This window comes from Anopheles aquasalis, chromosome 2 (genome assembly GCF_943734665.1).
Source record: "Anopheles aquasalis chromosome 2, idAnoAquaMG_Q_19, whole genome shotgun sequence".
NCBI lineage: Eukaryota > Metazoa > Arthropoda > Insecta > Diptera > Culicidae > Anopheles > Anopheles aquasalis.
The window spans coordinates 81430647-81446673 of record NC_064877.1 but is presented as its reverse complement, the minus strand read 5'-3'; the positions used below and the strand labels follow the sequence as shown (position 1 = coordinate 81446673).

The window sequence follows — 16027 nt, the reverse complement described above, 5'->3', positions numbered from 1 at the left end:
CGCATTTTGTTAACGACAAAACACAAACTAAATAGTACGCAATAGTTGTTATTTTCAATCGTTCGATTTGACCATCATCACCATCATCTGTGATCGTGATATGCCTCTTAACTCGTGCACTCGAGGTGGAGCTCGTCGCTCGTGTTTTGATGCACCACTTACGGGGGGTTGGGAGTGGGGTCCATCTAAATGTCCATTCTAGAAAAATTGCTTGGTGACTATCACTGTTTGGTTATTTGAAATACAGTCACCGCATCGCGGACGTAGCGCTTTTGGCCGAACAGAAATAGTTGCCAGCGTAGAAGGTATAGCTGATAAGAACTATTTTTTAGTCACTAAAGGCGTGTTTTGTGGTACGGGGATCAATCCTGGGGGGCGCGCTATGGTGGTTGGTTTTTTGTTTACTTTCGAAACAAAAACTTTGTCGAAGATGCAATAATCCCTGGACAAGTCTAGAAACACGTGGATGGGTTGTGTTTGATTGTGTAATTCGTTGCATCCCGAGCACTTGCCACAATGGAACCAGATGATCGACCTTATAGTTAATTCGAAATAAAATTCATCGCGTTCATCATTATCCAAATTATAAGTTATCGCGTAGTACAAAAGGATATCCATATAATCTGACCCGCATTTTGCAGTAGGACATCGACTCATGACCACAGGAAATGCAGCGTATGGTTTGTGGTCGCTAACATGGGGTTTCGGATGAGTTCTTCACAAATCTGCGTGAATTAGAAAGAATAAAAAAAACATGTCAGGCCGCAACATAAAACGGTCAATTCAAAATCCAGGTATGAATGTGTGCGTGCGAGCGGTCGCCAACATTATCTGCAACAGCAACCGAGAACAGAAGTTGTTGCGCATGATGTGGACTGGCACCGAGGAGAAAAGTGTCAGCCCAACGAAAAACAAAACAAAATCGTGAAAATTGTGAAAATCGCCTCGAAATCGTGAGAATTCTGTGCTGCAAAACGGCGTGAAATCTGGTGCAAACTGCTAGATATTAGGAGACTGACCCCTCCTTGTGGAGCAGCCTCGAGAAAGCGAATAATTCAATGTCCTTTGCTATTCCCGGGGAGGCTCTGCGCGTTTGTTCTCGTTAAGAATTCTCGCGCCCAGAAAAGTGAACCAGCGCCAGTTGAAATAGAAAAGTGATAATAATAATAGCGATAATGAGCAGCCTAGGGAACGGAAGCCACCAGAACAACCCGAACAACAACACCGGAAGCAGCCAGAATTCGGCCGCCGAAGGAACCGTGATGGACCGCGGAAGGTAAGCCTCACTCCCGCCCGCCCGCCATTATTGATTGTTGTCGCATAATTAACGAATCAATAAACATGTTTCCCGCTCATCATTACCGTTTAGCTGCATTCTGGTGCGTTACGCAAGCCAGAATTCACTAGACGAAAGCTCACAGAAGCAGCTGCCGCGCGCGAATGGAAAGGAAAAGACGACGGGCGCGTACCGCAACAACATCCACACGCAGCGATCGTTCGAGGCCATGAACATGATGAGAGAGTATGTAACCCAATTCGCACGCGCATCCCCCCACCCCCCGCTTACCCATTGTTCTCTGGCATCTTTACAGACAAAACCTGCTGTGCGATGTGGTGCTGGTGGCGGAAGGGATCGAGATTCCGGCCCACAAGATGGTACTTGCCTCGTGCAGCCCGTACTTTTACGCCATGTTCACGGGTTTCGAGGAGAGCCGCCAGGATCGGATCACACTGCAGGGTGTGGACCATCGGGCGCTCCAGCTACTGATCGAGTACGTCTACACGGCCGTCGTCGAGGTGACGGAGGAAAACGTTCAGATCCTGCTGACCGCCGCCAATCTGCTGCAGCTGACGGACGTACGGGACGCTTGCTGCGATTACCTGCAGACTCAGCTCGATCCTAGCAACTGCCTAGGGATACGTGATTTCGCCGACATTCACGGTTGCATCGAGCTGCTGAACTACGCCGAGACCTACATTGAACAGCATTTCTCGTAAGTGGCCGCGGCATTGCCGTGATTCGTTTGCTCAAAGTCTCATCTCTTGCTTTCGTTCCCCAGAGAGGTGTGCCAGTTTGAGGAGTTTCTGAATCTCACCAGCGAACAGGTGGTCAATCTGATCAAGAGTGATCGTCTCTCGGTTCCGTCAGAGGAAAAGGTAAGCACTGCATCGGAAAAGGCTGTACTCGTCTGTGCGCTCACTAATCACGATTCGGTTTGGTAGGTTTACGAATGTGTCATAACATGGATACAGTACGATGTGCCCGGACGGCAACACAATTTGGCCGATTTGATGGAACACGTTCGGTTGCCGCTACTGGCACAAGACTATCTTGTACAGCACGTCGAGAAGGAGCAACTGATGAAGGGTGACCTGCAGTGCAAGGACTATATCATTGAAGCCCTCAAGTACCATCTGTTGAAGGGCGAGCAGAAGACGTCTTTTAAAACACCGCGCACTATCCCACGGCAACCGGTGGGCCTTCCAAAGGTGCTGCTCGTAATCGGTGGCCAAGCACCGAAAGCCATCCGCTCGGTCGAATGTTACGATCTGCGCGAAGAGAAATGGTATCAGGTGGCGGAAATGCCGACGCGTCGTTGCCGTGCAGGATTGGCAGTACTCGGCGATAAGGTATACGCCGTCGGTGGCTTCAATGGATCGTTGCGCGTGAAAACGGTCGATGTGTACGATCCGGCACTCGACCAATGGACCACCAGTCACTGTATGGAAGCGCGGCGCTCTACGCTGGGTGTGGCGGTGCTCAACAATTGTATCTACGCGGTCGGTGGATTCGACGGATCGACCGGACTCAGCACGGCCGAAATGTTTGATCCAAAGCGGCAAGAGTGGCGCCTAATTGCGGCCATGTCGACGAGACGCAGCTCGGTCGGTGTTGGCGTGGTCAAGGGTCTACTGTATGCGGTCGGTGGATACGATGGGGCTTCACGGCAGTGTCTGGCTTCGGTTGAGCGGTACGATCCGGCTACCGACACGTGGACCCCGATTGCGGAGATGTCAGCAAGACGCAGCGGAGCTGGTGTTGGTGTGCTGGACAACATTCTGTACGCTGTCGGTGGCCACGATGGACCGCTGGTGCGCAAATCGGTGGAAGCGTACGATCCGGCAACGAACACCTGGCGACCGGTTGGTGATATGGCGTTCTGTCGAAGGAATGCTGGCGTCGTCGCACATAACGGGATGCTGTATGTGGTGGGTGGTGATGATGGCATCTCGAATTTGGCCTCGGTGGAGGTGTACAGCCGCGAAACGGACAGCTGGCGTATTCTGCCTTCGTCGATGAGCATCGGACGCAGTTATGCGGGAGTCGCCATCATAGATAAGCCATTGTGAAGCGAGCAGCAAGGCGCACGGGCCACCAATCCGTCGCACCAGCAACCTTTCCTCCGTTCCTACTCAAGAACCTATGCCAATTGTTCCAACACCACCACCACCAGTAGCCTGCATCAGCAACGATCGCCAGCAGTCATGGGCGCAGCACTAGCACAAGATGGAGCAGCAGTTGCCCAGCCAGGCGGACCTGGCGTCGGTTGTTCTGATGATGAAAACAGTCAGGCAGAAGGTTTAAATCCCGAACCAGCTGCAAATGGTGTGCAACCACCGGCTAATGCTTCGGCCAACAACGTACATTACGAGAACATCTACGAATCCATCGAGCAATATGCTGGCCTAGGTGCTGTTTGTGGTGGCCAACCTTCCGGCCAACAGCCCATCCATCGATCAGTTGCAACATCAGGCCAAGCCCCAGCTCCAGCTTTGGCCAATGGAATGATGCATAATGGGCACTTCAATCCATACCACCATCCACTGGCATATCGGAATGAGCTTTACGATCGAACCGCCGGTTACGATGTGCCTCGTGGACGAGCAGCCGGCCAGTCAGCGAGCTATTATCAGAATCAAGCATCGCTTCAACCTTCACTGCTCTCGGGAGGACCACCGGGAGGTCCACGCTATGCAAACCTTCATCTTGATCTCAATCGATCGCGCTATCAAGCGCCAACCCAACAGCAACAACGAACACCACGGCAACGCAGTTTCGATGATACGGAATCGTATCACTATCACCGTTACCAACCGAACGGTAGCGGAGGATCGATGCCGAGGCAATCCGATAATCTGTACGAGCGAGTACGCGAAGAACCGGCATACCAGAACACGGGCTCACTGGCGGCTAGCAATCGAACCGGGCTTTACGGGCGATTCGATGTGATCGGTCACGGGGTAGGGCGGATCGAGCGCCACCTAAGCTCTTCCTGTGGCAACATTGATCACTACAGTCTTGGTGGCCATTATGCGGTACTTGGCCACAGTCATCTCGGTACCGTTGGCCACATCCGACTCAATCAATCGAACGGCGTTGGTGGGGCGGCCAACGGCAACGCACCTGCTCAACCCCTCAGCACGATCACTCCAACCAACACCTCGCAGTCGAAGGACGGCGCGACCTCATCGTCGACCGTTAATGTGAAGTCGTTCTTCAGCTGCTTGGGAGGCGAGAATTCGCAATCGATGAACAATCTCAACAAACCGCCATCTACAGGGCCACTGGCGGCTGGTGTTGGTAGTGTCGGTGTAGCTGGAGCTGTGGTGGCTCCGGCTGATGGCGCTACTCCAGCAAACGGACAAGGCAGTTGCATCGTCGGAGGCCTAGCTAGTGCTGCAGCCGTTGGTAGCTCCGCCACCGGTACCATTCCGAAGATTAATCGTAAAACCAAGCAATCTCAACAGCACGCAGAACCACCGGCCGGTATCGGTGGTTTGGTACCTGTCCAAGCGGAATCTCCGATTGAACTCGCTAGTGGTGGCCGCGTTACGAAGCCCTCGCTCCAGTGGCTACTCGTCAACAAGTGGCTCCCAATGTGGGTTGGCCAAACACCACCGGATTACAAGTTTATCGACTTCAACTTTATGTTCTCCCGCAATTGCGATGGTTGTGCCACGGCAAGCCATACACCACCACAACCTCCGCCGCCGCAAGAACTGGTGCGCTATGGGCAGGCAATGATCGAGCAGACCGATTACATTCCACCGGCACGCGAGTATCCAACAATGACGGGGAGCTATCCACGGGTACTTCGGAACACTCCACAGCTGGCGCGGCTCAGAGAGCACGAGTACGAGAATGTGCCCGTGAGTGACGGATCCGTGGCTTCCGGGCAGCGTTCGGTGGCACCGTTGCGTCCGATGGGTCCGAGAGCGACAGCAATACGACCATTAGCCGGTTCGGTAAGCCGTTTACGGGACAATGCAACGGGGGCCCGCACCGGAGCAGATTCATTCCGTAGCTGGTCGTTCAACTTTGAGGACAACAGTTTCCGTCCGGCACGATCCAATGGGTTCGTGCAGCAGCAACAAAGCATTAACGGTGGTGCTGGTGCAGGTAGTCCGATCGTACACGGTGTACGACGCATCACCGATGGTACGTTCGGTGCACGGGACCGGCAGCCTCTCGATCTTGGCCCAAAACCTGGTCCAAGTGGGCTACAGCGAGCTACCTTAACAACGCCTAGCACCGCCTCCCCTGATGAATCTGGCGATGCTGCCGCTGCTGCAGCTGCTGCTAGTAGCGAAAGACATGACTTGCGTCGCCTCTCACTCGGATCAACCTCCTCATCCGGTTCCGAAAACTTTGTCATGGAATCGCTGGCAGCGGAAGTTGGAGGGCTAGCAGAGGATAGTAGCATTTCCGGTGGTGATGGGGACGCCGGAGATGGTATGACGGCTGCAAATGGCACCACGGTTGGTGCTGGTTCTTCGAATGAATCATCGGAATCCTTCAACTACGAACCGGCGGAACTGGTGGCTGATACTGCGGATCGTTCCATGTCCGAGGACGAGGTAGAGATTGCTGTCGGTCCATGTGCCGCTATGGCGCAAACGAATTACGATGGTGAGGCACAAGGCGAGAACCCAGGGCCCTAAACGTACACACTACTCCCTTTTGTGATCTGGCCGAAGCGAACGGCTCCGGTAATGGCAACGAATGGATTCCTGTTTTTAAACGCGCGCGACAAACTCTGTTATCTTCTCCCTTTTTCACGCGTTCTTTCCAAACAACCAAAAAACTGCTCAATATTTATTAGGCATTCCTTTCCACATCCCTTTCTTCCCCCTGTTACGAGTTACGGTCAGCGACCGTTCCGTGCAATCGCAATATTCTGTTTAGTGTTAATTCAATTGCGCTCCCTCCTTACCGAGGAATTCCACTTAGCAGTTTTTTATCGACAGGTAGTAATTTATGTTCCTTTTTTACGATGGAACGCTAAGCACGAAGAGCAACCACCCCTTCGTGCACCACATTTCCAGTAAGTTATTGACAAACGTGGATCGAAATAGTTGAGTGAGATGTCAAGGAGCCGGTATCGGACGTGGATCCATTTTAAGAGTAAAAATAACAACTAACTATTATTAAGATATATGTACACACCTGCGCACAGTTACGCTGGAAGCAGCAGCGTCTTAGGCATTTGCATTAGCCACTAGCCCTGGCACAGGGAGGTTAGTTAGCTGTTCGTTTCATAAGCATATCGTTCGTTCTTACGTTCTCACCAGAGGTTAGTGTAGCTGTAGCATCCACCCCTTGTTACGTACTCAATGTTAGACGGGACAAGAATAGGTGACGAGAGCGCAACAGTACCCCTGCAGCCGGCACAGAGCACATGGACAAACGCACAAAGCAGTTCCGTTTCCTTTTGTGTTCATACACTCGCAGGCACAGCGACAGGCTCAACCGGTACAAACGATTCGTCGCCATTTTTATTCGCATGTGACTAAGGTTCTCCTTTCGTTAGAATTGTTGCGTTGCGTTCAGAACATTACAGCATTTAGCGTTACTGAGTTAATGCGCAACGCGCGGCGATTCCGAGGATCTGCATTTGGTATTCATTAGTTGGACGTTGAGATTAAAATACAATAAACGTGATAATGTGGTTCAAGTGTAGCAATATGCGTCATTTTATTTAATCTGTCGCTCAACCAGCAGCTGCAGCAGCAGCAGCAGCAGCAGCATCGCACGCATGGACATTCCGATGACTCTCAAGCGTACTGCTCTGTACACCATTCTCATTACCAATGTTTAACCTTGTCCAGTGGCCCCCTGCACTGCTCTGTGCTCTGCCAGGTTATGTTATCTTTCCCGTTCTCCCGGTACAGGCGAGCGCACGCTCAAAGTGAATGTCATTATAGCATATGGGCCCCACTAGCGGTATCCTTGGAATGGATACGAATGGTGCTCCCAAAGATTCTTATCCGCCACCGGTATCGAACTACTTCTAACCAAACCCGGATTTGATTGCCGTTTGATGTAGAATAATGAACGAATGTGACAAGTTAATTTGAAATCTTGATCGATATATTAGTACTAGTTCGTTGTGATGGCGCCAGCCGTATTTCGGCGACCGGCGCTGTTCTTGTTCTTCATTAGAACCAGGATGTGCGCGAAACCTGGTCCAGCTTCTTCCGTGAACGATTGAAATGAAGCTATCCTTCGGCTATCCCGGCGATCGTAACGTTCAGTTTGGAAAGAAAATGGGGAACATTGCTGCTGTGAGTTGCTGTCACCTGTTGGGCTGGTGGTTTGCTTCCTGAAGTATGGACCTACGGGGAACGGACTGAAGGAACTGAACCAATTGCCATTGCCCGCTCCGACCGTTAGGCTGAAGGTTTAAGAACCTAATTTAACGACGTCTGGCCAACCGATCATGTCCCCCCGCGCGCGGTATCATAAAAAAGGTAGCTCAAGTGTACGAGAGACAAATACAAATGAGTCCTAGAGAGGTGGTGGAAACAGTTGTCCGCAGCGCGCGAACGTTCCCATTCGCTCAGGGGATTTATGGTGTACTAATAATCGTTATGATTAATCAAATCCAGCAGCGGTGGATAGCGGCGCTCCGGTCTCAAGGCGTCTCGATCGGACGGGCCCAGATCGGCGATTGGGGCGGCATGTGTTGCGATCGAATCGAGATTGAAATCGGACCGATTGTACATTCGCCACAATGGGGCAGCACAACGGGTGGTCATGGAAAAGGCTGCTGCTGCTGCTGCTGCTGCTGACCGGCAGCAACCACGGGTGGACCACAAACGTAACACGGATTCGCGTCACCACCGTACCGGCTCTGTCGATTGGTGACAGGTCCGGCTGGAGCTCGAGCACGACGGCCGCTTCATTCTAATCGATTGCTGCTCTAGTGGCAGGGTCTCAAGGGTTTTTGGTCGCATGGTTTCGAGCCTGCCAGGTGTGCTGGCTGGTACGGCTGGCACTTCCTAATACCAATCGTTTACACTAAAATGAAAACCGGCAAAATATTAATGTCACAAGGATTCGTTTCGGGCCGATGGTACGGAACTTAGACGGTGAGCATGTTCATGCGCTTGCTAGGCTGTGACAAAATCTTTATGGACGGAACAGAGCTCATGGTTTTTAGTTGTCTATTGGCGATCATGGCTCACCTTCAGCTGTGTAAGCAGTGCGTTAAAGTCATTGAGCCCAATTGAGCCTTAACAGGAAGTCTACCGTTTAATGCGGATATTGCTTCCTCGGGATAGCTCGGTTTTACAATCAAATCACCGGCGGCACTGTGCAACAGACACACACTCTCGTTCTGATTCTAGCTCTTCCTCACCAGGACCTTTAAATGTTTGACCTTGGCGAGCAAAAGAATGTGTGGAATGCCAACAGAGAAACCTAGCGGCTGGCGTGCCTAGCCACGTCGTCTATGCGCGTCGCCTTCTGTGCCGAGCCGGTGAAAGAGTAAGAGTAAAAGAAAGAGCAAGAGCAACATGCAAATAAAACCGGATCGAATGCCAAAAAAAAAGTGGACAAGCGGACGTCGCACGACGATCATCGCCCACGATCGGATGCCATGGTGTGTCAAAAGCCCAACAGCACCCTCCGCTCAGAGTGAATCAATCCCGCAGTAGCCCAGCAGTAGCAGCACGTTTAGAATCTCCTTGCGCTCAGTACAATCCCCCTCCCAGTATGCCATGAGTCAGATGCTGTGTTGCCTTCGTCATCAAGTATCGACGGCGTCACGGTGGGCCCAAATGATGACGTGCTGATGTGGTGGTAAAAAATCAATTATTCCCGGATCGGTGCCCTTTCGGGGCTGGGATCTCCCCCGGGCGGGGGCGCGAAACGGAACTCTCAATCCCATATCCGCTTCCGTCTGTGGATCACTCGATCACGGAGAATTGGTTCCGCGTCGACGTGGAACGTGTTCTCGTTCTCGCGCGCGCACTTGCCCTCCGCTTCCGTTTCATCAAATCGGAGAGGACACAAATTACTCTTTTTTTTGTTTGTTTGTGCCGAAAGCTGCCATAAAGCACGCGCTGCCCGCACTAATAGGCTTAGCGGAATGGGCGATCAGCGATCGGAGTGGCTTTTCCATTGGATTTTTTGACAAAAATCTTGCCCTAATGAACGTGCCATTGTTTTGTTCAGCTTCACGCACATTGAAAGGGACTAAACTTAAAGCCTTTAAGGCCAATTGACCACGATCATCAGTTGTGGCCCTCAGATTAAGATGTTTTCTGTGTTTAGTCAATTGGTCAATCGTCCCAACCGGCTTCCTCAAGACATCAACGTTCGTCTGGTCTAAGTACAGAATTGATTTGCTAGAACAGAAGAGCTAGAGCACAGCCTTCACGGAGGTTCTCAGAATTACGCACACTCAGACTCGCAGATGTCTCTTGCGATCGCCGCGATACTCACGATCGCTCACGATAGCATTGGAGCTGCGAGCTACGCGATCCACTAGCGTCCAGCTCCAGCACATCCAGCGCCTTGTTTGATGCTGTGCTCGCGGTCTCTCTGGCACGAGCCACGCACAGTCTCTCTCTCTCTCTCTCTCTGTCTCTTTCGATGAATCTCTCAGTCCCGGGGCAGGGCTGTTTTTACATAATCGATCGCGTGGAACCACGCGCTCAGCAGTCCACATCGTCAGCTGGTAGTAGCAGGACGCGATCTCGTAGTGCCACCGTTCAGCCGTTCACTGACTGCTCCCGTGCGGGAATAACTTTTTCTTTTCTTTTTTTTTTTGGGCGCAACGATCGCGTAGCTCTGTGTGTTACTGTTGTGTGACTGAGTCTGAGTGTTTACAGGGGCCCCAAAGGATCATTGATCAGTAAACAGAAAATCGTCTGGAATCGCTTAGGAATCGCTGCGTCCCGCGAGGCGAGCCGAGGTACTGAGAGTGCAAATTGGTTAGTCTAGTGATCATTGTTCGCGCCAATTACGAAGCGATCGCGCACACACAGCAGCAGCCGCAGCCGCACCGAAGTTCATTGTCAGACGATGATCGACGTGCGTTCGGTTTGAGGTTCGATTTCGTTGGTTCCGCAGACGCCCCCAGCTCATGGACGGATGGGCGAGTGGGGTCGGTGTAATGATTGTTTCGCGTTTGCCTCCTCTTTGCCTCCACCCCACCAATACGCATCACCAATGCCCCTGGTGTCTGGTGAATGCCAACAGGGGTGTGGTGTGTTGGGCAAGGTCGAACTCGCTCGCTGTCCATCGTCGTCGTCGTCGTCTACCGTATTTTCTTACCTCGCACCCCGTTGCCACCGTGAACTCTCCTCATTGATCCGAAGTGCAAATCATCGCTAAAGGTTACCGTATCTGAATGGCCGGGTGCGCGAGCGCGCGCGCAAAGTGGCGCATTACGGTCCCTGGTGCTGTTGCGGTGGTTGATTGCCGGCGATCTGGCCGATCAATTGTGTGTACGGTCGGTAAATGAGCTGTGCGAGTGAGTGTGTGTCTCGAGTGTCTGTTTTTGGAGACGACAACCGACTGCAGCACTCTGGACAGAGAGCGAGAGGGCGGAATGCTGCCAAATAATAATTGTGAAATATACCACCCCGCCTGATCCGATCGCGCACGCCCGACCCGACCCGACTGTGATTCGATACGGATGCGATCGCGATGTGAGCGAGAGGCGAGACGAGGCGAAAATCGACGACGATCACGCAGACGATCGGGGCTTTAGCGTTAGCGAATCTGGTTCGAACGGCCGCCGGTGTGGTGGCCCGCGTGACATTGAGAAATGAATGAATATCAATCGGTTTCGGTGGTGAGGCCTGCTGGCCTGGCTGCTGGTCTGGCTGCTGGCCTGGGGCACTCGATCGTTGGCTAGTGGTTAACCTTAAGCTCGGAGCTGGGCCGGAGCTCTTTCACTCCGATCCGGTCCGGATCGGATCCACACCATGCGACTGCTTGCCGTTTTGCTTTGTTTTCGGACACGAAACGAAGTCACCAGTGGCTCGCATCGCATGGTCAATGGAGGGCCACCCTGCCTCGCCATGATGCGTGATCGTTTGGTGATGAGGGGGAGGGGCAGGTGGGGGCTAGTAGCGAGGGAATCCTGTTAGCGAACGTCGCGGAACCTGGCCAGCCGCTTTTGTTGTTGTGGTTTGTCTTCAGCTTTTATGATTTCTCCAGCTCCACGCCTCTCTCGCTCTCTCTTGCTCTCTCTCTCCGCCTTGCTCTCTGTGCTCGCCCTTTTACTCACCAGGGGGGGGGGGAGAGGGGAAGGTTTCACAACACCACCTGTGCCATGTGGCCTTTCTGTGGCTGCACTGTGGTGTGGCCGTTTTGTCCCGCAACGATTTGAACGTTGCGTCAAGCCGTCAATATGCTGGGAAGCTTCAAAGGATCTCACCACACTTCCTGCAATACCCAAACACGTGTCGCGGGTGCTAGTGTTGGTTGGTTATGAAATAGTTAATCCCTCGGTTTATCGATTGCTTGCTTCTTTGTGTGTGCGTAAGTTCAAATGACCTTTTATCGGAACCGATATGGACCACATTTCAGGTTCGTCACTTGCCATTTGGAGCATTGAAGTCTTTTGTGCAGCACAGCGTTAGCGCGTGCGCTGATCACTTTCGTGGCTGTTAATGTGACTTTTTATCGTTAATTTTGCATCTTTCGATGATGTTTATGATCCAACCACCATCGAGTACTCTGCAAGCTACCGTCCTGGTGTCAACATTGTATCCAGCGACTCCGAGACACTCCAGAGTAACAGCTTTCATCGTTTTGAACGCGCTGACATCGGTGGCGACCGATCGGCGATGCGGAGACGCATTCAACTCGAAGAATCACTCTCTTCTTCGCTTTTATGTAACACACACTCGAGAAAACGGATGGACGGTGATGGCGATGGCGCGGTGGCGTGTCGTGTGTTGATATTCATCAATGAGGTAGATGAGATGCGGCGTATGTTTGCATTCACGTCACAGCGTATCGCACGGTGACACGGACCGGGTCTCTCCGGCTAGACAATACCAGCACACATACAACCATTCGGACGATAGTGATAAATGCCACTTTCACGCAGCTCGCTGTTTTTTTTTTTGGCTGCAACAACAACCAGCGGTCTTGGCGGACGAGGAAGGAAGACCGATCTTCAACCGCAAAGCCGTTCGGTAAATCATGGACGGTGGACTGTCGCATCGATCGAATGTGTGTTTATTCGTTTTATAAGATTTCCTTTTCTCCTTAGCACGAAGCTAGCTTGCGGCCGAAAAGAGCAATCACCTCTCAACGCCACCCCATGAACCCTGATCGCTGGTCCACGGTGCACGATACCGATTCCTTCGGTCCGTTCGTGGATATACATTCAGCGAAACCTGTGCGACGAGCGGTGCTGCTGCTGTGCGGACTGAATTACATGATTTCGATTTCAGTCGACCTCACTCAAAACCCATTTGCGATGGTTTACGACAGGACAACCATAAATCATCAGTCGCCATTCTCGTCAACAGAGAGAGAGGGGGAGAGAGATCATTGGAAACAAAGGGCAGCTGGCCGCTTGAATGGAAAAGGTCGCGTGCTGCTGTGGCTGTGGCTGTGCAGGCTTCCGTATTTCGATTCCTTCCTGCGTCAATTGTGCCTGGCCAGGGCCCTGGCCTACGAAAGAGGGAGTAGCGCACCACATGGCACCGCGCACCGATCATTAGGATGCTGAGCAAACAGAGTGTCTACTGATCGCTCGATCGATGGACCTCGGTGGCACTCGTTCCAGGCCCAGGTTTCTCCGTTTGACGTTTGACAACAACACAACGCCACCGGGCTGCACCGCCGTTGTCCTTGGTTTCGAGACATTCCGCTTCAGCTTGCCAGACGACGGTCGGCTGGTCAATGCTCATTTGCATACATAATAAGTGCACGACATGGCGCGCGCGCTCACTCAACCTGCGGCCAAACACTATGGCCAGCTGCTGGCATATATGGAGCACCACAGGACAGGTCCAAAGGCGCCCTCTGTGTCCGTTACACTAAGGTCTCCGTAGTACGGACGTCAATTGCCGAGCTGTGTGACCAAGCTTCAGCTCCAGGAGCAAGAATCGATTACGGCAACCGATCGACTACTTTGTTTCTTGGATTGAACCGTCCGCTGAATTCCACAAATGGTAATGGCCGGGATGTTTTGACACATGACACACTGGAAAGGAACGGGACCGTCCAGGAGCAAGAATGTTACTTTCGGTGACCTCGGTGTCGTCGGACTCGGATTGATGATTCATCCGGTCGGGTTCCTTTGTGGCCAAGCTCAGCATCCAGAACCCAAACTCTCTTCACGAAAGAAGAAAAAAAAGAGCACCGTTTGCTGGTTCTGGCCGCTCACAAACCACTTCCTACGTCCGTTCCTGGCCCCGTTTGGCTTTGGGTGTGATTCATGTACGTCCGGACATAAATGTCAGACCGGAGGGCGTACTCTGCGGCATGTGCTGTGGAGCGAAACGAGTTCAAGCCAACGAAATGTTTTCGTTGGCAGTCAGTATTAGTCATACAGGGCCGTGGCTGGCAAGACTGTGACTAGAACTAGATGATCACGTCTCGATCGTTAGATTCCCGCCGCCTGCGCTGATGGCGAGCAGCTGGCACTTTGGTCGGCAGGGATCAAGGGTCGGGCATCTTAAAAAAGACCGCGTCTCCACACGGTACCTGAGTATCCGGTTAAAGGTGATCGACACTTTCGAGTGGCCAAGTGGTGCCAAGTGTGTAATGGACAGAGCCGGACGAGTAGATTCGCTACTTGCGGCCACCGTCGCTCGAGTTAAAGGCCGAAGTTGAGCCACAATTTGATGCGCAAACGAACGTCTCGAACGTCGTGCGTAATGATGGTGTTTGATGATGGTGGGTTTACTCCGGACCAACAGTATACGCGCGGGATCATAAATGTTGCCGCGATTTCGGACGCTCGGATTCGGATGCGCATCGGATTTGTGATGCGCTGGATGAACGCGGAACGTGTGTTACGTAATTCGAGTGGAACGAGGGGCTTGGAAAGGTCGAGACGGCATGGAGCGGCGGTTCAGGAGTGGCGCGAAAGCTTGTGAAGTGAGACGCATGTTAATCCTATTCTAATCAGCAATTGGAAAACCGGAATCATTAGCGTGATTAAGCTGACAAATGACGAGCATTATGGATGAAGATCGAACATAACCGATGGCTCAGACATCTTTCTCTCTCTCTCTCTCTCTTTCTTCCAACAGGTCAACAGAGAAGCTCACGGAACTCCGGAGAGGTGATTTTGTGAGGTCTGCCTGGACTGTGCGTACGGTGTCGTCGTGGCCCTCTCAAGCGGCTGTTGTTGTTGTTGTGAGATGTAGAAAGAATGGAAGTGCACAGTAACAAGTGTCATCAGCAAGTGAAGTCTATTGTGTCTAGTACATTCCGGTAGAGCCACACCTTGAGACGCCACCCAGGGTGATACTGAGACACCGTTTCAGTTATTGAGAGAAGTCCGGTAACGAACGTGAGCCGCGAGAAATGGCGCTAGTGAACTATACGTTGCCCTTCGGCAGCATTCAGGCACCGGCCTGGGCCACGGGAAGTCCGCTACAGAACCAGCATGCATCGGCCGTGAACAATCTGCTGTACGGTCCGGCGGGCCACCAGGAGAACGATCATCACCATCAGGAGTACTACAAGAACGATCCGTACGCTCCACCGCAACGGCAAAGCAAGCAGCAGCAGTCTCCTCAGCAGCAGCAGCAGCAACGGCAGCAGCATTCCATCCAGTACCGACAGGCACCGCGGAACAACTACTTGCCTCCTCCAGCGTACGTTCCACCGGGCGCCAACTATCCGCAGCAGACACCGGCCAACCAGCCACCTGCGTCATCGTCGTCGGTAGCAGCACCAGGTGCTGGTCGAACGTACGGCGAGGGCACGTACAGCGACTCCACTAGTCAGTCGCAGCAACCACCATCAGCGAACGTACCACAGCAACCGGCGTACTACGAGTACTCCTCCGGTAGCTACGCATCGCAACCGGGACGACAGCAACCGGCCTACGCTGCTACTGATCCCAACCCACCGTCTGCCAACCCGTCAGCACCGGGCTATCGTGGCAATTCTCAGCCATCATCTGGCCGTGTCGCTGGCTCCACCACCAGCAGCAGCAGCAGCAGCAGTCCACAGGCCGGTAGCTCCCGGTATCCACAGCGACCGCCCGCACCACCTGCCTTCGCTAACGTGAACCCTGGGCTGGGTCCGGCCACCGAAATACCGGTGCAGGTGATAGACTACGACGACGACGACGATGGTGACGATGACTACTACGATGAACCGGTGGACGTTTCGCAGCCAGGTGGGATCTCAGGTGAGCTCTTTCGCAACCTTTCCTTCGTTCCGTTAGTTATTCTTGCACGCGCGTGTGTTGGATAATTTGCTGTTTTTGCGGCACGCGGTACCGTGGTACCAAAAGAGCCAAGTTGCTAATGGCATGGAGGGATTACCGCTTTTGTGGTCCCCTAGTAGACAAACAGTCAGTAGACGCGGCCGCGATGTCATCGAATATGTAAACCGCTATATGTCGCTGTCGCTGATTGCTTTTGAATGATCGCGTGTCCTAAGCCGATTCGCCAAGTGTGAGACGCTCTGACGCGCGTCACTCACGATCACACGATGTGCAAGAGAGGATTGCTGCAACGTTCCCACGTCCATGCCATTTTGTCTAATTGATTTATTGGCACCTTCTGGTGCATGGATGCTCCGAGTGTG

General features: G+C 52.7%; 2 protein-coding genes across 6 annotated transcripts in view; both read left to right on the top strand.

Moving 5' to 3' along the window:
• Positions 1 to 922: 922 nt before the first annotated feature.
• Positions 923 to 6934, top strand: LOC126568980 (ring canal kelch homolog). 2 transcript variants are annotated; one of them, XM_050225717.1, is made up of 5 exons: positions 923 to 1276; positions 1370 to 1522; positions 1593 to 1994; positions 2061 to 2157; positions 2224 to 6934. In XM_050225717.1, the coding sequence occupies exons 1-5, from the start codon at positions 1176 to 1178 to the stop codon at positions 5941 to 5943; spliced, it is 4473 nt and encodes a 1490-aa protein (XP_050081674.1). In that variant the 5' UTR covers positions 923 to 1175; the 3' UTR covers positions 5944 to 6934. The 2 variants fall into 2 exon arrangements, with proteins under 2 accessions (XP_050081674.1, XP_050081675.1); XM_050225718.1 differs by having other exon boundaries at positions 2224 to 3351.
• Positions 6935 to 9970: 3036 nt separating this feature from the next.
• The window catches only part of LOC126568987 (protein spaetzle 3), a 13384-nt gene continuing 7327 nt past the window's right edge, over positions 9971 to 16027 (top strand). Inside the window, exons 1-2 of one of the 4 annotated variants that reach the window (XM_050225740.1) lie at positions 9971 to 10202; positions 14515 to 15626. In XM_050225740.1, the coding sequence (XP_050081697.1) occupies positions 14792 to 15626 (835 nt within the window). In that variant the 5' untranslated portion in view covers positions 9971 to 10202; positions 14515 to 14791. Of the gene's footprint in view, positions 10338 to 14514; positions 15627 to 16027 lie in introns of all 4 variants that reach the window. The other 3 variants (XM_050225741.1, XM_050225744.1, XM_050225743.1) reach the window with 3 other exon arrangements.